Raw genomic sequence first — 25,000 nt, forward strand, 5'->3', positions numbered from 1 at the left:
GCTTAGCCACCGAAATGGAATTACTCGAGAAAATTCCATGAAAAATTGTTTCTTGAAAATTAATACAAAGGGCATAAATAGAAGCAAAGAGTCACAGTAAGAATAAACGCATGCAGTAGCAATTGTTCCCTGAGAGAGAGAGAGAGAGAGAGAGAGAGAGAGAGAGAGAGAGAGAGAGAGAGAGAGAGAGAACATTAAACTTGTATTTATCAAACGACTTTGTAGCCAACTTTCTCTCTTTTAACTTCATCGCTATCATGAACACCAAGAGATTATAGTTCTGAAAGCACACAGCCATAAAGGAAGAGGAGAAATACAGAATAAAAAAGGTTATAAAAACTCAGACACAAAGGAAGAGAAGAAATAAAGAATCAAAAAGTTATAGACCCTCAGACATAAAGCAAAAGAAGAAATAAAGAATAAAAAAGTGCAGAAAACTAAGATCACAAAGAAGACCACGTGCCTTGTTCATAATATTCCAAAGCTGTTGCATTTCATCCGAACACCAAGTCACAATTTGGTCGGAAATAATTTCCTTCCAAATCATAGAAGGTCAATACGCAGAAAGCAATGAAAGGATAAAGGGTACATCGTTCAAGCAATGAAAGAATAAAGAGTACATCGTTCAGGCACCGTCAGTTCCACAAACCAAACAAATTTCCGCCAAAGCATTTCCTACGATTTCCGGGAAAATAAGTGACCCTTCAACATCTCTGTAAATATAAGTTCCATCTTTTCCCATTACCAGACGCCTACTGGCACTTTCTGCGACAGAGCCTGGTGAAGGAAACTCAAAGAGATAACATCCATTATTTTTGGGAAATTTTCAAGAAACCAGATTTTTTTAATAGTATATTTTTGTATCCATTTTACTGAATAGGTTTTAAAACTTATCAAGATATCCTTATAAAACTTAATATCTTACTGGCAAAATCGTTATTTTAAATGTTGAAACATTTCTTGCTTAACTACCGCTCCCCTCATAAAATTCATTCATGTCAACAGCTCGACTTTTCTATTTTACCAATCAAATTATCTGCTGTGTCAAATTTCAAGCCATAAATAATTTATAAAGGAAAAATAACCTTATAATCCCAAGTAAATGAATATATAAATTAGTTTTAAGAAATCACCAACCGCACGTACATGAGTGTATAAATTGAACCCTCTAGTGTAAGTCAGACCCCGTTCAGATTACTTTTAAAACGTCACTTTCGGTGAAAGAGCTGGGTAGTCTTATGCTGTGCAGAGGTCTCTTACGATTCATCTGTCTTCAAATCCCTATGGAAGAACAACGAAGGTCTTTGATGTGCCTCACCGAAGTGACGTGGGTATCTAAATGTCAGACTGTACTGTCACATTCCCATTCCCTCTCTCTCTCTCTCTCTCTCTCTCTCTCTCTCTACGTGTTTGATCTGCTTTACAAGACCTCTTTCTCCAGCTTTTCGCCCCCGCCAATCACCACCACTCTCCTCTTTTATCTGGGATTCCAGTTATTCCTCTCATACAGGCTCTTTCTTCATACCAGCATCTGTATGTCTGTCTGGATCGCTATTTCCTACGAAAGTATGATTGAGCATTGCTCGCACGCGTTCCTTCTCCAAGCTAAACTTTAAAAACTGTCTGGCGCTTTGGAATCGAGGCTTGCAACTCTCTCTCTCTCTCTCGTGAAGCCACGCCCCTTGGTACACCCCATCAACCCATCTATCCCTCGTCTTCTACCATCCCCGGTGACTCATTCATCCTTGTTGCTTCCTTCTTTCGCTCTCTTCCTTTTTCTCTCTCTCTCTCACCATCCACTCCTCCTCCGACCCACCCTCATCTTAACTTCGTCTGCAAACAACCAAACCCAGCTGCATTGATGATTACCCTTCTGAGGCTTTTATTTACTACTGCCGAGGAGATTTAAACTAAACGTTGGCGGAAGGCTAATTTTACTCCTAGTACTTTCAGCTGTACTATTATTACTATAAGTACATAAATAACATAACGATCAGGAAGTTTTGACGACCATTACGCGTATTTGCGCATCTTAGAGCTATCACCAACTCCATCTGCTAAAATAAACTTTATGTCTACAATACAGCCAATCAGTAAAATTGTTGTCACTTTACAGGTCGGTACAATATTATTCCATAATTAAACGCAACCAGGGACAAGCATGCACATTAGATATACTGCAGCCGCTCTATAAAAAAAAAAAGCAGCAGAATGTTAATGCAAATTATTCTGGAATATTAAAAACTTAATGTACATATATCGTAACTTCATTCAGTCTTCTTTAACTAACAAGCAACTTTACTTATCACGCTTACCATCGCACACACCGGCTATATAGTCAAACTGATGTATCCCTTTTTAATCTGCAAATTGTGTCACTAAAATAAAGTCTTTTAATTCCTTTTCCCTTACAGAGCTGCTTTGCATGCAACCGGAAGAAGACCTTAGTGTTCTCCTCAAACATCACATACACACGAACCAAGCACCATCGTCAAAAACAGGCCGGAATTCAGATAAAAACAGGAAGGAACTATTCAAAGGGTAACAATGCGACTGGACTTTTTTTTTTTTTTTTTTTTGGCAGAAAAACACCCCCAAAACAATTCAATAGGAAATGAACACCAGAAACAATGGAAATTTTTCTGTCTAGCAAAATGAGGAAACCTTCCCCATCAAGGTTGGCCGTAAAGAAAAATTTACTTGAATAACGGTGACTGATACAGTAATAAGACGAAGTTTTCCGTGAAGTCTAACTAACACTCAACACGCATTTCTTTCCTTAGGGTAACATTGTTTGGTCCTTGATACGTAACAGTCTCCGCAGAAGAAGTGCATACACCCACAGCGAATCCATATGGAAATCGCTTGCATTTAAAATCAGGGCAAACCTAATGGAAGTGTGAAACAAAACAATTACAGATTGAAAAACATTAGCCTTTGAAACGCAAGGTCTAGTAATTGTTAAACATTTAAAACAAGGAGAAAAAGGGGCTTATCGTTTGGTATGTAAGTTTTAGCGATTAATGCAAATTAATTCATGATGACAAGAACTCTTACCTCAAACCCCTTCTCTTACCCCATTCGTTCACTCGAAGCCTCTTTTGAATTCAACCCAGCGCTAAGGCTCTGACTTTCTCCCCTCACACACATTTGCCTATCCGCTGTCCCTCCCCCCACCTCCTCGTCTCTCCCTCTTAACATCACCCACCCCATCTTCTCTCTCTCTCTCTCTCTCTCTCTCTCTCTCTCTCTCTCTCTCTCTCTCTCGATTTCTCGGTATCCCCTCGTTGCCGGAGCCTTTATCCTCACTTGCGCCCTCTCTTTCCCCTCCCTCTCATCCCCTTTCAGAAGACAGGCCAAGGGCTCATTAGTCTTGGAGTCTCAGAAACAGGCCCCTCCCCTTTCGCCCTCATTTTCTCCCCTGGAGTTCGACTCCCCTCTCCCCTTCAGGAGAAACCCAGTGTCCTTGGTGAGTCCCATGGGAAGGGTGTAATGAGATGGAGTAGTAGCATCAGGGGTTCGTTCATCTCCTTCGGCCGTCTTTCCTACCCAATTCTCAAGGTCACACTTTAACAAATGATAGCACGGCCACGTGGCTTCAAAATAAACAAAGCTAACTCTCTCTCTCTCTCTCTCTCTCTCTCTCTCTCTCTCTCTCTCTCTCTCTCTCTCTCTCTCTCTCTCAATCCAAGGCAAGCATATATACTCAGATGCAACAGGGAAATACCAAATAAACTTTCAACGATGGCTCTAATCTTGTTTCTCCATACACTTACAACAAGGGAGTGGTGGTTCGACTTTAAAAATGTGCAGAAGAGTAAATGTGATATCTGTACCAAATTATCAGTTCAGTCAGTTCTATTACATTAAGATAACGACATGTTAGGAGGTCATAACATAACTGGTTAGATCATCAAGTGATGTATCAGGTTTTCACGGCAGTTGTATTTGTACATTTAAGTTAATAAGAATTTATAAAGTTTTCATGGCTTAGGTATACTTGCCATTAAACCGGAAGTCTTCTGAGAAGAATTTATTGTGTAGTATTTTAACACCTGAAAAGCGCTGCTAAATTTGTATAGTGAGTTATGCATTTTGGATAGCGACTTTCAGCTGTTAAAATGTTAAATATTCAAGGTTACTTAACGTGCAAGTGTACACTAGCCATGAAAACTTCAAATTTCTAATTAGCATTAGTGGTACATCTGCCGTGAAAACCTGATGCATTATTTAATAAGCTCGAGGAGCTAGTGTTTCCAATCTCTGTCTCCCTCCCTCTCTCAACTTCGCTGTGAATGTATACAGAACTCACAGTCATGAGAACCTCTTTGTTTGCAAAACTTAATTATTCTGAAGACCAACAGTTGCTATTAATGTGAGTGCTAGGATGATAAAATTGTAATCTCTTAGCACTGCGTTTAATTAAATCCCGAACTTCAGATTGTATATTACATCAAACCTTCACGAACAGAATTTTTACAACCTTAAGGATTCATCTCGGTAACAATTTAAAGTTCACAATTTCGTTAGCTTTAAATAAATTTATAATTTCATTACCAGTTCAAACGTTTATGGGAAAATTTACCATTCCACTACATATAAACAACACAACGTTAGGTACATTGCCTAACATAATACGACACTACTTTACAGTTCAAGAAACATTAAATGTACTGTACATAAGTACGTATATTCGGCGGAGAAGTTGATAAATTCTTTCATGCAGCAAAAGACATTAGTTCTAGCTTCAAGACTTGTGAAGATACTGCTTACTGTTTAATAAGTTCATGAAATCTTTTAGTTATACCTAAGAAGAAATCTAGTCAGCCCTATCTACTCATACCTACTGGTTATTTATGCATGGAGAGCAGACGAGATATTTTTCCACTTAGAGTTACGAAAACAAAAGTCCAAAGAAGCAAAGCATATACGTTGACAAATAAATAGAGATGTCAGTCCAACAGCGTCGTTCATTAAAGCAATCCAACGCAGGTGTCTGACAAAGCGCTTGAGGCAATTAAGTCATCAATAAATTAGCCAACCGTCTCAATGAATTAATGCCATCGCAGGCAATTCGAACGGCCACTTACAATCGATATGTTAATCAGCTCAAAAAATGATCAATAGCCTAATTGCTCTCTCCAACACTAATGACCAAACCACATTTTTCTTCAAACAGCAATGAGACCATAAACCAACATTAAGAGAGAAGCGAAGCTAGCATCAAAAGAAATGAAAATATTAGGTGGGAACTTCGAATACATTTAAAGGAAACAAAAGGCCAGCATAAAATTGCCACTACGTCATTTTAAATTAAAAACACAATTCATCTAAAAACTTAAACCCATATAAAAAGGTGAATGAAAGCTAAAAGTTACTGAGCGCAAATGAAAGCCAAAAATAAATGATTACCGCCAGATTTCATTTTCCTCACTATTTTGACATCCCCATGTAGCAATGAGGGACTACAGGCTCGCTTCGTGCTGTGCACGGTCCAGTGGCTACGAAAATTACTAGGGCATGACGTTCGTGTATTAACTGCATGACATATGGTCCACAAATGATAAATGTAACTGAACTCATGTAACATTATTCCAACAGTGAATTTCGACATAGTATTGTAATGCAGGCCCAAATTTTAAGAAATCTGATTCATACTATATTAAAAAATTAGATAACGTTCTGAAATAGGTTTTTACTTTCATTAATTTGCAAAAATCAAACCCTGCTTTCAAGGGATCTATGAGAACAGACAGACTGTGGTATCTTTTGATAAACAGAAAACGAAGCTGACATTGGAACCACGTTCGTTAACACATGAATGGAAAAGTGTTGGCTTTATAATATTCACTTTATTGTAAAAAGAAAAAACTTATAATCACGAAGGGTATGTGAAAGTTAGGGTTCAGTAGACCACGGGCAGATAAGAACAAAAAGGTAAGGATGACGCCGGAACATGAAAATACTGTACTCCATACTGAACTTGGATGGGGTAAGTTGTACAAACCATGTGAGAGAGAGACTTAACAGACGAACGAACATCTGCACACCCTCCACACCTCCCTCACTCGAGTATTTTCACCCTCACACTTGCAATAACTCATATTTTTTCCCTGCGCGTATGTTTTCACTATTCAAAACATATTACACTCCTTTTTCATGCACTACACCACCTGTTTACATCACTCGTTAGCAAGTACTGTACTTGAACTCAACAACATTACACCATATAATTTCGTGTTTTAAATAAAAAAAAAATTCACCGTTTGTCAACATACGAAACAGCAAAGAAAATAATGAACACCAATTACGACATACTAGATCAACACGCAATTTCTTTCAACTAAAGCTAAATGAGGCAAAACCTCGACGCACTCGGGATATATGAAACTTTTGGAAGACGCGTGACGCGAGGCGAATGGCGACAACGGAGCTCTGAATAAGGCGGTGCTGTCGCCAAAAGCGCTCGTAGGTGACTGCCACATCAGGGAGTCGTGTAACGCGCGTCACGGCTTCCTGTAAAGTCCCGCTAACGTAACACGTGTGAGCTCATCTAGCAGCCGCTGTAATGAAGACGATAAACAATAGCACCGACCCCTCTCCAAAATATTCTATTAATGGATGTTCCGTATGATTAGTGGGCATCTCGTCCTAACGACAGAATCACTCGCGTTTCCTCCATTAACAAACGTTAGGATGTATGCAGTAGCAAATATGTATACGGAAACAAATGCATACATTAATACTAAATCGAAGAACTGAGAGTCAAACGACTAGATTACTCCTGCAAAAATTAGTGTCTAAAGCCATAGGGACCTCAAGAAATACTCTCAAAACACTGGCTAGTTAGAAATTTTTACGCACGTGTGCTCCTGAAAATTGCAACGGTGCACAAGACTAAGTAATATACAAATAAAAGGATTGTGTTTCGGCCAAGCTCAGTTGAAATAAATGATGCAAACGAATCATCTGATCGTTATAAATATACAGTCGATGTCAGTGACATCCTTTCTCAACCAATACGGTATGCTATCGGCGTTTTAATTAATTCGCTACACGTCAGGAAGGATAAGCATTAATTTGTGAATTAATGTTTTAAAATTGCTACATGCAATGACAGTGCAAGATTCTGTAGGATATTAAGACTGAAAAAGTCTTGCAAAGAAGTAGGGCAAAGTCCCGGCTTCAAAACGCAAAATCAAATGTTTCGATGTTTTGACATGACCTAAATACGAATGTATTTGCATTGAAAAAAATTACTTACATAACCCCATACGTAATTTGGTCACCATATGAGGATCAAAATGTGTTGCTTCAGAATTTTGCAGCAACATATCTATAGGGTCAGTATGATTACGTCAACATTCATTGCTCTGACTTAAACTAAAAACCAGGTATTTAAAGAGCACTTTAGTTATCACCTTATTTCCTTTCCTCGGCTGTACGTGCACTTCTCCATAAAAATAAAAAAAAAGCAAAATCATGATCAAATGTACAACAATAAGCGTGTTATAAGAAACTGGGCAGACCTACTGAGACCTTGTAATTCCATTCGACGTTTCTTTTAAATTTAATTTAATTTTATTTTATTTTATTATTATTATTATTATTATTATTATTATTATTATTATTATTATTATTGTTGTTGTTGTTGTTTTGCATTCTCAAGAGAAACAGAGTTGTGAGAAAATCAGAAATTTACAGGGCCTGAGTTTAACACGGATGCCTCTTTACTGTTATTCTACACTTCTGCATTCGAATGAGTAATTTCGTGTTATTCTAGAAATTTGTATTTCCTCTTTTTCTTTTTCTTTGCCTTTTCTCAATCTACTTTCTATCCTAATGATTGAATTTTGTTTTCCCCTTTCTTTCTCTCGCTCTCGTTTGAAAATAACATTTCGAGATTCCCATGACGTCATTTGCAGTCATACAAATGTTAATCCTTGAGATTCCGATGACTGCAAGTGATGGGTGACGGCTCCACTTTCAATCTATTGTTTCACGAATTCCATTCAGGTTCATTTGATGAGAACTCCAAAGAAAGAATAATGACAAAACGCTCTGGGTTTTGTAATATCATAAATGTTCTCCGTAGATCTAACAACCACAGTGTTACGAGTGACACTGGCATTGCAAGCTTATGATCCCGTTATCTACACTTCGCTGCTGAAGCGACGAAGCAACACCGTTTGGTGTAATGACTGAAGACTTTCAGCGCACGAAGCCTCACCTTGCAGTAACGGGTAAACATAAAAGTTGGTACATTACAAGTTTTCATGTAATTTTGGTTCAACTTTCATTTTTTGTGGATACACGCATGCCTGTGCATATATGTAGAAATATTACACGATTCTACGTATGCCAGTACTCTAAAGGACACTCATGATGCTCCCAAAATACTATCCATATCGCCTGTCGCACCTAGAATGATTAAACTGAAACCTCATCTCAGTCCTGTATAAAGTTTCTACAAATACCAGTTCTCGCATGTTTAAATGAGATTAAGTGTTATGTGTAATTGCAATAACAGCCATAAAACATACAGCACATACGTATATGACAGGAATCATGTCTCTGGATTTTCTTACCATCATCTGCGACATAAATCATAATCTACGAAAATGAAATGCACACAGTAATTCTACATATACGCAACCTAACACAAGGAAACCAACTAAGTTTATGACAAAAAAGGTGAAATTACTAAAGCGCTAAAGAAAAGAGAGAGAGAGAGAGAGAGAGAGAGAGAGAGAGAGAGAGAGAGAGAGAGAGAGAGAGAGAGAGAATCATACCAAATCATGTCGCTAAAAGAGGAAAAAGCAAAAGTTGCAATCATGAAGAAAAAAAGAGAGGAGGAGGAGGAGGAGGAAGCCATCGGTAGACCGAGGGTTCATTTTTCCTGGACGCGACGGGAGCCGGGGAGGGGAGGGAGGGGAGGGGAGTCAAGAGAGGCGATTTGGGACTCGACACCCACATCAAGTCTTCTAAAATGCACCAGCATTTTCCTATCAATAATGAAGCAGCCCAAGAGACTTTTAAAAAATCAGCGAGGGGACATTTGTAAAAAGCTTCCTCGTTCGACAGAGCTTCGGTGAGTCATGTTTACAGAGCTAATCAAAAGAACTATAAAAAAATTTTTGGAGGATACTCCAGATCGACGGTTATTTATTAAGCAGAGTATTACATTTCATCGGTAAATTAACATCCTTGTCACGATTTCGCCTGTGAAGGGACCATTCAAAGGATGCATTTAAGTCGAAGTGCCTCACATGGCTGAATGTACATCACAAGCGCTGAAGATTCTTGCGTCCTGCAACCTGCCATAAAATGGATTTTTAGGAAAATTCAGCCAACAAAGAAAATAATTGCAATGACTCATCACGCGGATACCTAGAGAAGAATTGACGTTGCCATTAGTAATCGGGCGCGAGGAAGCTTTGTCGAAATGAACATGGGTACATATAATTGCAGCCTACGTCTGATGCAACTTCGGTCCCTCTACGTCCTGAAGCAGAGCTTTTCCAGAAGGGAGCACTGTAGTCAGTCCTTCAGCCATCATGCGCCCCTGGGGTGAGTCACGTGTTACCATCGGCAACCCCTTCTCCCTCTTACATCACTTCCCCCCTTGCACCTCCATACAAAGACTTTTTTCCACCCAGGTTGCTATGGTTACCACCCATTCACCTCCCACCCTCCCATTATCCGCTCGAGGTACACAATTAAAGCAGTCCCTCGTTAACCCCCTTAATCACAAATGAGTTTGTCATTTACGGCAATTAGTCCATTTGGAGACATCAATAAAAAGAACCCATTTGGTCGACTGAGCGTAATCATCGCATTGCAATAATGGCCTTTTACAAGACGTGATGACGCTAACTCAATGGAAAAAAGTAAAAGGTCACGCAGCGTGACATCAGTGCATAAAAAAAGATCGATTTGTCGACAATGTTTCGGGCATAAATGTAATAGTTTATCCGAGCATATAATTACAGTACTGTTTTTAGTGTCTGTACCTGTGTAAAAAATATCAAAGGGATTTTTATTTCCGGCTCCATATAAACATAAACCTATAAACACAGTTCCTCTGGACGCTCAAGGCAAAACAAAATAAATGAAAAGGCTTCATTTTGCAAAAAAGGTTGCAAAATAAAATATGAACGTGGACTATGCTTTGCAGCAGATCAAAGCATTACACCAGGGTCACTGCCATTACCAGCCAACTTTGTCAAAGCTGCTTTGTCATATAAAACCCACACGGAGTTTACCGTTTTACATCACAAAAAAAATTTTTTAAAATTATATCAATAAATCGACTACAGTGTCACAATAAATTCAACAACATCCTTTGAAATCCGAACCATTCTAAAGCGAAATTTTCAGAAGAAATCACACCCAAGTGAAAATCTGTTCGCATGAAGTGCGAACCAGCCTGAATATGTCGCTCAGTCATCCATGATCTCGACCCTTTGTTCATGGTCATCAATATCTCCCAGTCGCACAGCAGCACTTCTCCGATTGCTTCGCAGAATCTCGATTCTTTGTTCACGTTCTCCCATATACTTCCATTACGCAGTTTCTGAAAAGCCAGCAGGAACGTTCACCTGGGCTACAAGATCGAAAAAATAAAAACAGTACATCGTCAATCCCCAGATCCCTTTTCATTAGCAGAAACACAACAAAAATTGAGACAACGGAAAAAGTATAAACAACAAAAGGATCGATGCTATATCGACGACTAGAACAAGAGGAATATTCGGAAGAGGGAACAGAACACAAAAGAAATAAAAAAAAAAAAGAATAGGGGAGGCAAAGAACTGTAAACATAAGAGGAAGATAGCGAGAGTAATTACGAGTACGAGACGCAAAATGGAAATCACACATAATGACTCACTTTACGGTTGTAATTAGCTGACGAAAAAGTATGAATCATCAGCAGAAAGTGACTTTGACTAAAGAGAAACAAACAGATTCGTCTCACAGGAGATTTCAGCCCAATGTTTCGACTTCAAACAATGCCAAAATGTTAATGACACTAAAAGAGAGAGAGAGAGAGAGAGAGAGAGAGAGAGAGAGAGAGAAACACTAACGAGATAACAAAATGATCATGACAGAAAAGGGACTCCTTAAATCTACCATAAACAAGTCTACGAAGGGTTAAGCCTCACTCACAATTTCTTTTAATGAAAAGGGCTTTGAGTAAATCCTTCTCTTGACTACAGTAATGAGACCGTAGTTAATTACTTTTTAAGAGATGTGCCAAGTATTCAAATTATCGCGCACGAGATCTAAGTTCATAATTTTTTTAAGGAAATGTCCCAAAGTATTCAAATGACCGTGCCTATTTTTTCGAGATACCGAACGATTTGTAACGAATGAATATGTTAAAAGAAAATAAAACATTCTGTTTCGGATATATCTTGTGCCCTTTAACTAGTAGGACAACACGTCACCTTCAATTCACACGGTCTGTAAAATTATACAGAATATACAGTAACCAAACACATAGGTCACGATTCCTATTAAAAACGGGTATCGCGAGGAAAACCATTTCTCCCTTATTAGGTCAACGCTATTACGAAACCTTCGACGTCAGAGTGATAATATATCAAAGGACAGGAGCTGCTTCCCGACTTGCTGTCTACAACGTAGCGTAGTGGTCACCCAGGGAAAGCGGAGGCAGAATCAAATGCTGTAGGAGAAACGGAAATCTATCCTGCGAAAATTAAAACAGAATTTCGTGCGAAACTTTTCCAACAAAACCACAGCTTACAGGAATGGAAGCGAGTTTATTTCACAGTTCAAGGATCGCCACACAGAAGAGGGGGGGCTTATAGATAATTTTTGAACTCCAGTCGTCTTGAGTGTGTGTGTTCAGTGTTAAGCGAGTACGTCTCAAGCATTTCTCATTTCAATGAAACATTGTCTCGATAGCCCGTCTGACAACAGTGGCGTCATCCTTTAATTAGTTTGTTGCTATACAAAGAAAACTGACGATTTAAAAACAAATACACAGACGTTCAGTATTGTTTCTGACGAAGAACACCTATAATGACTACGTCATAAAAGACGTCACTAGTCACTACATTACATCCTCAGGATGACAGGGAGATAACATTCAGTGTTTTTTACAGTCAAACCAGAAAATAACAGATGAGAGAATTCCTATAAATAGAGGTGACAGGAAAGGTACTACTCTCTGCTTGCTTGGCGTGTTTTCTTCACTGATAAAAATAAAATAACCGGTTTCTTAGTCTTCGTTATCCGAACTACAACAGAGATTATAAAATACGTAAAGTTTCTGTCAATCCATACTAATTCTCGCCTTAGTGTATATATAAGAAAACAACAGCACGCTAGCGCTTTATCATAAAGAACATTTTCTAACCATAAGCAACTAAAAAAATTCATAATTAAAATCATCTCAATATTGCACTGATGTCCGAGATTTCCAAAAGATTAAAGAGACTTACATACGATATAAGCAAAACGCCAAAAGCTGTTAACAAAATAATCAATTTGAGACCAATTAAATGTGCTTAAAATTGGCAATGCTCTTACAAGCCAGAAAGATTAAATGCAGTTTCTATATTTTTCCTTTTGAAACCTGCTAACAAACGGAATGTGTTTATTCTCAAAGGCCAATGAAAAATTTAACTAACTCTCCAAGGTTATTTAACCATAAGAACTTGTTTGTAGAAACGTACAATATCCTACGAGCTTATAAAGGGAATCTTGTTCACAAGATCCAAAAGTTTTGTAAGTTTTATTAATGCTTGTCCTTCAACACAATCGTATACTGATGCTGTTTGGCCATCGCTGTAAAATATTAAGACGTTACATTTTATATTTCTTTATTATCTGACATCCTCAAGTCTAAATTTTTTTTTATAATATTCAAAGTAAACATTTCACAGATTTGTTTCCGTTTCAATAACGTAAAAGAATCAAACGTATAAATACAAAAATAAATACAGAGTTCACATTTATCAAAAAAAAAACTTTGCTACTTTGCAACAAAAGAGACGGGAAATAGGCAGAGCGATACCATTCAGTGAAGACAGGAAGAAACTTCTACAGCTCAAATCGATAAATCGATAAAATGGATTGCTGGGAAGAGGCGGAAATTTAATCAGGGGATCTTATCTGCGGGCACATTTGGGGATACTTAAAAGGAATTAACTCATCCATTAGGCACAAGCTTGCATCTGTTTTTTTTTTTCTCTAACTTTTATGGACTTTGATCGTGAGAGAGAAACGATAGCTTTGCAACACGCTAAAAGAGATACTATAATACATAGGAAGTCATTTCTCATTTCCCATAAAGATTTTCACTCTTAGACCTCGAAAGATTTGGTTTATTTTAGCTTTCTTCAAATACATACGAAAAGGCCCCTTAGTGTCTGGATAATTTTAAGATTTAATCAAAAACACATATTCATAAACGACATTTCTAATTATTTACTGTGTTCCAAGTTTACTCCAAAAATGCAAACAGTATTTAAACAAACTATTCCATAATAAACATTTGCTAAAGATATCAATCCTTCATGGGATTCAAGGTCAAGTAAATGTTTCGGTAATTTTCCCACCATTTCCAGACTCCAAAACCCAAGAACCCAGTAACACAAAATATTTTTTTGACTAATTAAAACACAGTACGGCGGCACATCCTTCTTGTCGTCTTGTATTGATACTAATTCCACCTGAAAAGTGGCTTCTAGATACAAGGCACTCCCAGCAACACGCGTGGAGCTTTGTTTACTAAACAAGCAGCTATAAAATGAATACGCTTATCAGCATCTGCATCTTCATTTCAAATAAGACCGATGCACGGTTTAACCAGAACTCTGAATTAGGTACGCTCATGTTTCGCCACATTATTACACAGAACGATGCGTGGTTCATGAATTATTAAGTGGTCTGATAACCCAGCTGGGTCTTCGTGCAACAGTGAAATTCGTCTCTCCTAAGCACATCGGTGCAATAACCTTCAGGGGCATGACGCTCATTCTTGATAAGGTTCTGGTATGATCAGTTCATGTTTGCTATGCATATAAACTACATGCCAGGTGGGCTCTCATCTATAAATCTAAATACCAGAATTCCCGCTACATGATAAGCGTTACATTTCAAAATAGGCTAGCTACCTTAAATCAAGCTTTCTGTATTTTGTATTGCGCTACTGAAGACGATACTGCATGACAAAGCGCAAGCACTTTGGCAGATAAATGCTTAAATGTTTATAAACACTTTATTATCTCTGCAACCAGTCAATGCATTTTTGTACGTGTAAATTGTAACGAGCAGAGTCTCATCTTAAATCGAACAAAAGCGTTTTAATTGCTGTTCATTCTTAGCAGAGAAATAGCAACGGTATACACACAAGCCAAGCAGACAAATGCACAGAGGGATGCTGTTACCTGACTCATTGTATGGACATGCAAGTTTACCTATGGATGTAACAGACAGCCGGTCTGTAAGAGTTGGTGTAAATACCATTTGGAAGAGAGTGCACCCATGAGAGAAAATTTCTATAACAAACTGCACCTTCTTAAGAAGAGAGACGTGAGAAACAAAGAACAACCCATCAGATAAAACTACCCAGAATAATGGACACTCCCTGTCACAACATAATCAAGGGCCAGTTTTCAACACTGCCAAACTTTCATTGATTATCTCTGTCTTGACGGTCATGGAATACGAAACGAAGATTATGGAGACCACATTTGGACGTGACCCGCCCACATTCTAGACCATATGGGCGTGTGGGCGTAGGCGGAACCCAACATGGATGGGTAGAAGTGGCCAATGCAAGCCTTGTTACCTGCCTCCCTGTGATATATGTGTCTAGAGCAAAGGGGCCACAAGGCATGGGTAAAACGAAGCCCAAATAAAAGTTCGAAGCCCCCTAAACGACACTAAAAGTCTCCATTGTAACTAATTCTTATGCATTATGACAGTTCTCTTTTAGAACGTTCGGTTAAATTTGTCGACGTTAACACCTGAATACATATGAATACAGAGGTAGGGTGTAACGTACAAAATTACTCAACCATAGATGAATTTCTAATCTGAATAAGTAAAAAAATCATTGAGTACCACATACTGGAAGGACGTTAAAATACATAAAAAATATCTTGAACATTCTAAGAAAAAGGTTATGAAAACTTGTTTTAATAATTATTCAACTAATAATATACCGTACCTGGTCTGACAAAGCATAACAACGCAATTAGATCCCCCTAAGAATTCATTCACTCTTCAAAACTTTATCTTCATTGAACGTCATTCACCTACCAAACAGAACTAAATTACACCCTGCCGTCGGTGAAGAGCTGCATTCGTTAGAATATCTTAATAGACCCTGAGCAATGAAAAAAGGGCTCTCTACCATCGAATACATACCGAGTGTCTTGAAGGTGATGAACAAGTGGGCAATCTTGAAGTAAAAAAAATGTATAAATGAAGGTATTTCAGCCAATGGAACTCATAACATCAGACACGCCAGCTAAATATTACAAATAAAACCACACACAGACACAACAACATAAAAAAACGAACCGATTTTAAACAGAACTTTGCGAACAGAGAAAGATTTCAAACCAAGAGATAAATTCAACGAATCCCTTATCTTAACAGGAACGGCGCAGAAAAGATATATAAGATTCAATTATCCAAATGCACATCCCAAGCTGCTAACCAAGGACTCTTCCATAAAAGGTTACGAAGGGTAACCAATTCACGTGTTTTGAAATCTTTTATGTAATTCTTCAAGTTATCATTAACAGTAATACAACAAGAATAAATATTAATCTTGTTTGTAAAATTCTATTTAATATAACACACTAAAATCACAGGGATCTAAACAAAATATTAAAATTACTTATGTAGTAAGGCGAAGTGTGGGGGAAGGGGGAGGGGGGTGCTTAGAAATGCAACTACCTCAGTGACCCCTACCTGGGGCATTTTCTCTGACCCCTGCCGCCTACTTGAAGGGTGACTCACAGAATCCAGCCGTCCAACCACATAATAAAGTGGGTGTGAAAGAGATGCGTGGGTAGAGAGCTATACGACGCCCACAGATAAAACTCTTGTGTCTCTCCCTACCGTCATTAATGATAATTATCAAACCGTAGTGCAATTACGAGAGATAACGTTCCCCTCAGCGTATTTGGGAGGCGTCATTCATTAAGTTAGCTCAGCCAAAAATATTATCACATAAGGTTTTACATGGCAATGATTTATGATACACCAACAATATCTACAAATCTGGCCCATTAATCACGGCCCAGTCTCACTCCGACATATAATAGCTCTAATCGTACCATATAAGTGATGCAGTTACCTTTAATGAAACTGCAATTGCAGCTTAGCATGGACGTGAGCTTTGCCGTGGCCCTGACTTTGATCATTTTCGTCTTCTACCGTCGAAGATGCACAACACACACACACACACACACACACACACACACACTGTACAAGACGAAGACAACGGCCGATTCATTTCCTCACCAAAACACGTATGCGAAGACCATAAACAAAAGGGAACTTCTTGAGGGAATGTGCAACTCAGTGCAAGATCCACAATGTTGCAGGGTAATCTTTCATCTTAAAAAAGACTAAGATGATGAGGCCTATATGCAATTGTACATATCTTTACAAACAACATGCATTCAAGCAATGTATACACACACACACACACACAATATATATATATATATATATATATATATATATATATATATATATATATATATATATATATAGAGAGAGAGAGAGAGAGAGAGAGAGAGAGAGAGAGAGAGAGAGAGAGAGAGAGATGAATTGGGTATCAGGGACAAGTCATGTCTAAGATGCGATTATAATGGCACAAAACGTATCCAGCAAAATACAGCAAAACCCCGAACCACAAGCGTTACATTAGACGATACAGAAAAACTGCACTGGAATGCAACAAACTTCTAGATATATTTAATTATATTGGTATGCTGATAAAAATAAACTGTATAAAGAATGGTAGTGAGGATTGCTATAAATTAAGTAGCACTTATAGAAGAAATGCTCCAATATAACAATTACATTTTCCCTACGTTTTTAGCTTCGAAATTAATAGGGAAAAAATACTCTTAATTTTCTAGTTTACATATTACCGAATATCAGAACCAACCATAATATCAATATCCTGCGCCATACTTTCCAAGTACTGTAGTGGAAATGTTGCTTATCCAACAATATTTCAATGCTAATTTCTTGCTTGAGAGAGAGAGCAGACATTAAATTTTGTGGATGAAAATATAATCTTAACACATCAATACCTCTGGGTCTTGAAATATTGTTCTCCGGGTATAAATAAGAGAATAATAGTAACGAACATTCGTCACTACTATACAGCAAATGATGTATGGAATTATTAACAAATAAAATATTACTGTCAACATGTATTAGAACTAATATACACTGCAGATTCCGTTTATAGCAAAAAATAAATATCTCAATGGCAGCAGTAAAACCACCAGGATAATTTTCTTCTTGATAGAAAAATTATAAAAAGGCACTTACATCATATTATTTACATAAATGCAGTTCGGTAATTTGCTAAAACATCATTTTTTCTTGAACGTCAAGGTGTTCTGAATTCTTAAGAGAGAGACAGACATTGGTTTCGGAATCATATAAACAGCTGTGATCAATCAATTACGGATTTATAGTAAACAAGCATACTGAGATCGATTTTTCAAGGTTGCATTAATACTCATATTTATACCATAAAAATCGTTTCTTGGCCTTTTCAGAGGAAACTTTATTCATTCTGTCATCTTGAATCTTTGAGAGTAATTACCAACGTAATACGCACTTTCTTCACATCTCTCCTTACACCTCGGATCTTGGGGGCGGCGCCCTAGCAGGCCAATTACCGACAGGCAGGACACACTAATATACCGCCACCGTTGATGGCGGTGACCCTGACCGCCACCTCCGCCTTTGACTACTCCTAATACCAACCTTCTCCCTGCCTTCCCCCAACCTCTTTAAGCCACGGTTTGTGTGTGCCCTCAATGTGCCCTTTCATCAAAATAACCCCCATCCCCTATCCTCCCCACCAAAACATCCCTTCTAAATCTCCCTCCCTTTCTGTCCTTTAACCCAACACAGCCACTTCTAGAAAACGCGTCGTGGTTACTCTCACTTGTGCTCCCACTGCTTACTGTGTGTGGGCCTTGTTTGGGTCAGACGGCTTTTCATCTTTTCTTTTCTTTTCTTTTCTGTTAATCACGTGGTATCCTACGACGATCTCTCTCTCTCTCTCTCTTAATAATGAGAAACTAAATTACTTCAGGAGTCACCATTTACACTAGTGTCTCCAAATACTTGAGAGTCACTTGTTCTTTACCAAGTGAAAGGGCATAACTGGAGTTTTATAGCTATGCTAATAATATTGTTTCTGTTTACTATACATAAAAAAACGGCATAGAACGTCCTTATTTCTAATTTCAGTGACAAGCATCATTCCTTCTTCATGTTCCTGAGTTATCTACGATTCCTCTGAAACTCTCACTTCCAATATGCACATATACAGAGAAAACATACATATCCTCGTAAAGAAAGGGAATCACCAAAGTAATCTACACTGATTACAGAGTACTTGGAACCTGTCGAAGGGATGGGGTTTATAACAAACTAAACTTTCAATGGAATGGCAAACAACACAGCTATTTCCTGGAGACAAATTCTTAGGGCCAAAACTCATATCCACTATACCGAATAATATTAAAAACACTTAATATATAGGAAAGAGTTCGATTCTGTTGATAAAGTATACAAACTTCAGTTTATATGCGCTGTAGTCAATTTTAAGCTGACTGCATGAGTCGAAGATTCAGTAATATAGCTTACATATGGACTAGTTAACTCCTCGATGACAGCATTATTAGAAGATTCACCAACATTTCTTTCTAATTACTGAGACATGACTTACAATTAGTCGATTTATCAAGGAACTTTTAAGAAACACTTAAACTATGCAATCATCAACACAGCTCCAGCCAATTGAAATGATGTCTTCTCTTCCCCACCGATCATACACCGATCCATGAATTTCTAACTATAACTTAAGTCGTTCATAATAATAACTTTGAGACTTACTTGGCATGTTTTTCGTTGAGCGATGCCCTACCACCATGACTTCTCGGTTGCGGGATGCCCGTGCCGTTGGCGGGGGAAGTGGATCTGCTGCTGCTGGCCGAAGCTCCGCTTTTCAACTGCGAACCTGCAATGCATGAAAGAAAACGGAGTGTTAACAGAAAACTTTACTTGACAGCACAGAAAACGGGTATACTAAAGAAAATCATGAAAATGCTTTGAGTTGACGGTTTGCAAAATATCTATCGGAAGGAAGTTCAAAATTTACCAACTCAATTACGCACAAAATAAGAGACAAAGCATGGAAAAAGGTGAATGAAAATACTTACGTGGGGTCTACAGTATTGTAGGTCATTCTTACCTCAATGGGCTTGCTTTGTTTTCATGCTTAATTTCTTAGTTACTACGTAGGAATTATTTCCTAGGTTTTTTTTTCTATTACGAGAGAGAGAGAGAGAGAGAGAGAGAGAGAGAGAGAGAGAGAGAGAGAGAGAGAGAGAGAGAGAGAACTAAAAATGCAACTGAAACTAGTTAAGTGTCATTTCCCTTTCATGATGTTTCTTAAAAGATAACACTGTAACAACAAACATCCCGAACGGACGAGAGAACAACAGAAAATGCTGCGTGATAATAAAAGATGGGCTGTGTGTTGCCAGCTGCAACGAATTTACCTTAAACGAGTTGATATGTAAGAAAGGGAGAGGGGGAGTTGAAAAGAACAGGGCAGAGCCTTCGATGCTGAATAGACGACTGTGTCCTCGTAGTTTCAGGCAAAGGTTTTCTCTTTACGTTTCTAACACGTTTAGTTTACTAAGAAAATCTGCGAGTGAGTTTAGTATCATTGTTTTTTTTCGTGGGTTACTAACTCAAATGTAACTTCACACGTAACAGCGAAATTCCTTTGTTATTCAAAATGCACGTACGTAGTAAATGCATAATTAGAGTTTCAGTTAGTATCTGCCACATTACGATACAAAATTATTGTTGAATACAATCGTAATTTTCATACTATGTGAAATAAAAAATATTACAATGAAAGATCAATATACTTATAAAATTCAACTAGGATTGGGCATAAGCTTTTTAAACTCGTTCATTGGACCTCACTGTCTACACATAAACAAAACGAAATCCTTTCATGCTATTTAAAATAAAACAAGGAACTAACCATGCTGTACACTGTCCCCTCACGCCATATGGGATGAGATCGGAGTGTAAACATCCCCATTCAGAATCCATTTCCTAACGTCACGATAAATCAATATTCGACAGCTGTGACCCATTAGACCTAACCATCAATAGGACTCGTGCTTCGACAGACACCATGGAGAATATAGGTTACGCTCAATAGCCGCCGATAAATCAATATCTCAATGTTATAATCATAATTACAGACGCTACGGGCTGCTTTGCCAAGGGATGAGACATTTTTTTTGTAATGTTCCCTCACAAAACAGTTTCTGCGGCATGCTGATTTCTTATCGGGTTCAAAAATCATAATACGTCTGCGTAAAAGACACTACTACTACTACTACTACTACTACTACTACTACTACTAGTTCTTCGCTGGGTGAGCGGCTTCCGTTCTCAGCTACCACATAGTTGGTCGCGACTTCGAATCTCCGACTGGCCAGTGAAGAACAAGAGGAATTTGTTTCTGATGATAGAAATTCATTTCTCGCTATAATGTGGTTCGGATTCCACAATAAGCTGTAGGTCCCGTTACTAGGTAACCAATTGGTTCTTAGCCACGTAAAAATAAATCTAATCCTTCGGGCCAGCCCTAGGAGAGCTGTTAATCAGCTCAGTGGTCTGGTTAAACTAAGATATACTTAACTTTTAACTACTACCACTACTACTATGAATAATAATTCAAGAGGTAGCAATTGTAGCTGTAATGCATGAAATATACCATTTGGATTACACCACCGTACTTGTCAAACAACGTTTACATAGACATACTATAGGTTGAAAGTAAATGTTCAAGCATTAAACACCGTTACAACCATGTAATGACATCTAAAGAATGATTGGGATTTCGTGTATCCTCATCAATATTCCGGAAGGCTTCGTTGTAAAGATGATTAAAAGGGAGGCATAGGCTCATGGTCCAGATCCGAATCCAGTATTTAATTCAATGACCCTTCTCATTTTATGTTAAAACCAACCATATATTCAATCTATTCATCTGGAAAACTGGATTACCTAAGCAAGCAGTTTTTAAGCTCAATAATTTCAAACTTTAGAATTATGTCTGAATTTTGTTAATCATCTTCATCAACATAAACAATGGACCCTCATCTCCGGCCATTTTTAACCATTATAATGTAAAAAGCTTATGCACATCTTTATACAGCAAAATAAAAATTAGCATTGACTGCGGAAAATGTGTCACCTAACAAGACTTTGATATGGTTCGGAGCTGTTGAAGTCTAAAGTCACAAAGTGGTTTAGTAGTAAAATAACCAGTCAATTCACAGAACATTTTTCTTTTCTGACAAAATATAATCGCTCCTTCCTGTCTCGTGTTCCTCCTTTCGTTCTCTTTTGGTCCCATCTGTTGCCAAACAACTGAATGTTGGGTAGACAATGCCGAAAAATTGATTGGTGGATAAAATAACACTGAAACTAGTCACAAATATGATAGAGATAGCATTCTATCAATAAAGGAATTGTACTTGTGACCGACAAGGTGATTTGGTTACAGTGTGTCTCGCTTTTATTTAGACTGCTTTTATCAGTTAAGTTGTATCATAAGCGACTAAGATATTACCGTTTGTCTTATGAGAGTCTTATACTGAACAGGCATGCTATATATACTATATATATATATATATATATAAATATATATACACATTATATATATATATATATATATATATATATATATATATATATATATATATATATATATATATATATATATATATAAAATATTAAGCCTTTTTCCCTAAATGGGAGTGGCTCTCACGAAAAAGACAATAATGAATGATATCTGCTATGTTAGCACACAAATGTGAGTATGTGTGTTTTATGGACAAATGCATCGTAACACCCACGACTACCAATCAGGGTACTTTTCGAATCCATCAATTTTCAGAATACAAAAAAATGTATTTATAACGCAACCATCCATTTTTGCCACCCCTAAGCAGAGAACTGAACATGCATCTAAATATGGTACTTCTTAAAAAAATCTAGAAAGTAAGGCTAAGGATATTATGCATACCACAGCTTTATAAAGAGGTAAATATATGATTTATTACGAAAGAAAACACTAAATAAACCAACACGACCAAGAAAGTTATATAACTTGCCTTTACACGGATGCAACTCTGATGAACTGATACCTGCACATAGACACACACACGCACACACTGTGTGAGTAACTATCCCCAAGCAATGATAGAATCACCCAGATTGGTAGGGTGAAGAAAAGCAATCACAAATGACTGACACTTTAATCGAAGCACTGAAACAGGTGTTGTCTGCGAGACAACGGGTATCTTACGGAACCAACGGGTACGTAACTCGAAGACAGAAAGAGAAATGGTCTTTGTTCGAAGGTATTCAGTTAAAGAGAAAGCGTAAACGTGCTTGGTGTTCAAGCTTGAACAAAGTGTAATTACGGAAAGTAAAATATGATACTCAATATTTAGTATATATATATATATATATATATATATATATATATATATATATATATATATATATATATACACATATATATATATATATATATATATATACACACACACACATATATATATATATATATATATATATATATATATATTTTGCTACAAAACACGTGTATGTGCATTACAATTCTCAAACATACTTGCAAGAGAAAAACTCAATGAAGTCTCCCGTGCCGGACTCAGTGCTACCGCAAAAATACTGAACAATCTAACAAATACAATAGTAACACAGTACACTTCAATGGACTACGTGAAACTAATCAAAGGCCACACGGTGAAAATGCTAGTAAACAAGAGCGATATTTTGACCCTTAAAGTTTCTTTCATGTGTAAGCGGATGTTCAAAGAAAGACTGACACAGGATTCCACAAAAGCTGTGCACTTGCAAATGCAATTACGTCCTGGAATGACAATAAAAGTAACAGGAAAGCTACACACCGTTATTTCATAATTGGATAGTTCGAAACGTTGAAACTAGAACAGTGCGTTCATGGTTCGTAAGAAATAGTTATAACAAATTGGTGTTCTTGACTGTCTCAATTTTGATCGCTGCGGAACAGAGTTGTAATTAATTCTACCCAGAAAAACAACATCTTTATTTTTTAACTAATTTTAAATTTTTGTGTAGATTCCATTCAATATTCAAAGCATTCCCATGAAAAACATCACAATTATATTTATGATATAATAATATTTCGGTATACATACATACATACATATATATATATCATATATATATATAATTATATAATATTTAAATCATATATATATATATATATATATATATATATATATATATATATACATATATATATATATATACATATATACTAAAAGGAAATAAAATGAAAAGTCAAGTGTGCAAAGCCTTGACGTTCAACAAAGATACGTTTCCAACTGCATGCATGATTTTCGAATTATAAAGTGATACTATACAACAGTCGGATATTACATATATGTGGTATGTTGTCATATCGTGAAGAATCTGGTCCAAGGAACAGCTATGCACTAATAACTTCTAAAACGGGAACGCCCAATTTCAACCTATGATCTCGGAGGCCGTATAAAGGGGATCCAGACATAAATATTGCAAGCCCAGCAGCCTTAAAGAAGAACTACCAATCTACAGACTAATGTAACCTTAGGAGACGTAGACTGCTCAGGAAAACAAGATTGTCATAAATAAATGATAGTTTGTGCTATATCAGGCAAATATGACGACATGGTCACCACTTCCAACTGATAAAAGTTTTAATTGATCAAGCCTAGTAGCAAATACTTGGAACAAAAGTTAAACCAATGAGGATCTATACTCATAGGAAATTGTAAACATACCGAGTAAAGAATAAAAATGAACTCGTATGAGACACCTCTTCTACGTGAAAACACTTCTTCCCCTCACTACGTCAAAGGACCAACTACCCTCCTTCACCCAATATCCCCTCAAACGGTCAACCACTGGACATAGTTAATCCAGGACATGAGGGGAAACGCCATTCTCATCAACAGCACAACTGGTATTCCAGATTCACGAACCACCTGGCATGCTGCTGATGCTGCGCTCTCTCTCTCTCTCTCTCTCTCTCTCTCTCTCTCTCTCTCTCTCTCTCTCTCTCTCTCTCGATAATTTTTATACACTTTGAGGTAAAGGTACTTTTCAACCAAAACTCCAACTTGGCTCTTACCAGTTGTCGCAAAAAGCTATTTCAGAATGTCGCACTTAAAAAGTGGTTGATCGCCATCTGAAAATGCCCATATCATGATGCGGGCTACAAAAGGTGTCGAATCTATAGTTTGCATTTTTTTTTTTTAAGAAATCGTCGCACACCTACCCTTACAGCTCACTTAATGTTCTACAAACAGTAAAATTTAGCAGAGAGAGAGAGAGAGAGAGAGAGAGAGAGAGAGAGAGAGAGAGAGAGAGAGAGATGGTCTTAGTTCCCCTTCATCTACAATGATCCCTGTGAGATCAAACCTTATTGTTCAAACAGTGAAAGGTCGCAAAGAAAGAGAGGTCCGAAATGCACGTACAGAAGTACAGCCATCTGAACTCTCTTGCATAATATAAAATAACTGAGGGCACATGCACGTACAGGAAGCTTTACTACATCCATCTGAACTCTCTTGCATAATATATATAAAATAACTGAGGAAATATG

General features: G+C 37.4%; 1 protein-coding gene across 1 annotated transcript in view; it reads right to left on the reverse strand.

The window, feature by feature from the left end:
* Positions 1-25,000, reverse strand: part of LOC136839374 (protein sickie-like) — a 245,394-nt gene that overhangs the window by 75,976 nt on the left and 144,418 nt on the right. The window contains exon 2 of the mRNA XM_067105291.1: positions 19,144-19,267. Within this exon, the coding sequence (XP_066961392.1) occupies positions 19,144-19,267 (124 nt within the window). The remainder of the gene's footprint in view (positions 1-19,143; positions 19,268-25,000) is intronic.

Source organism: Macrobrachium rosenbergii, chromosome 6, assembly GCF_040412425.1.
Source record: "Macrobrachium rosenbergii isolate ZJJX-2024 chromosome 6, ASM4041242v1, whole genome shotgun sequence".
Lineage (NCBI taxonomy): Eukaryota > Metazoa > Arthropoda > Malacostraca > Decapoda > Palaemonidae > Macrobrachium > Macrobrachium rosenbergii.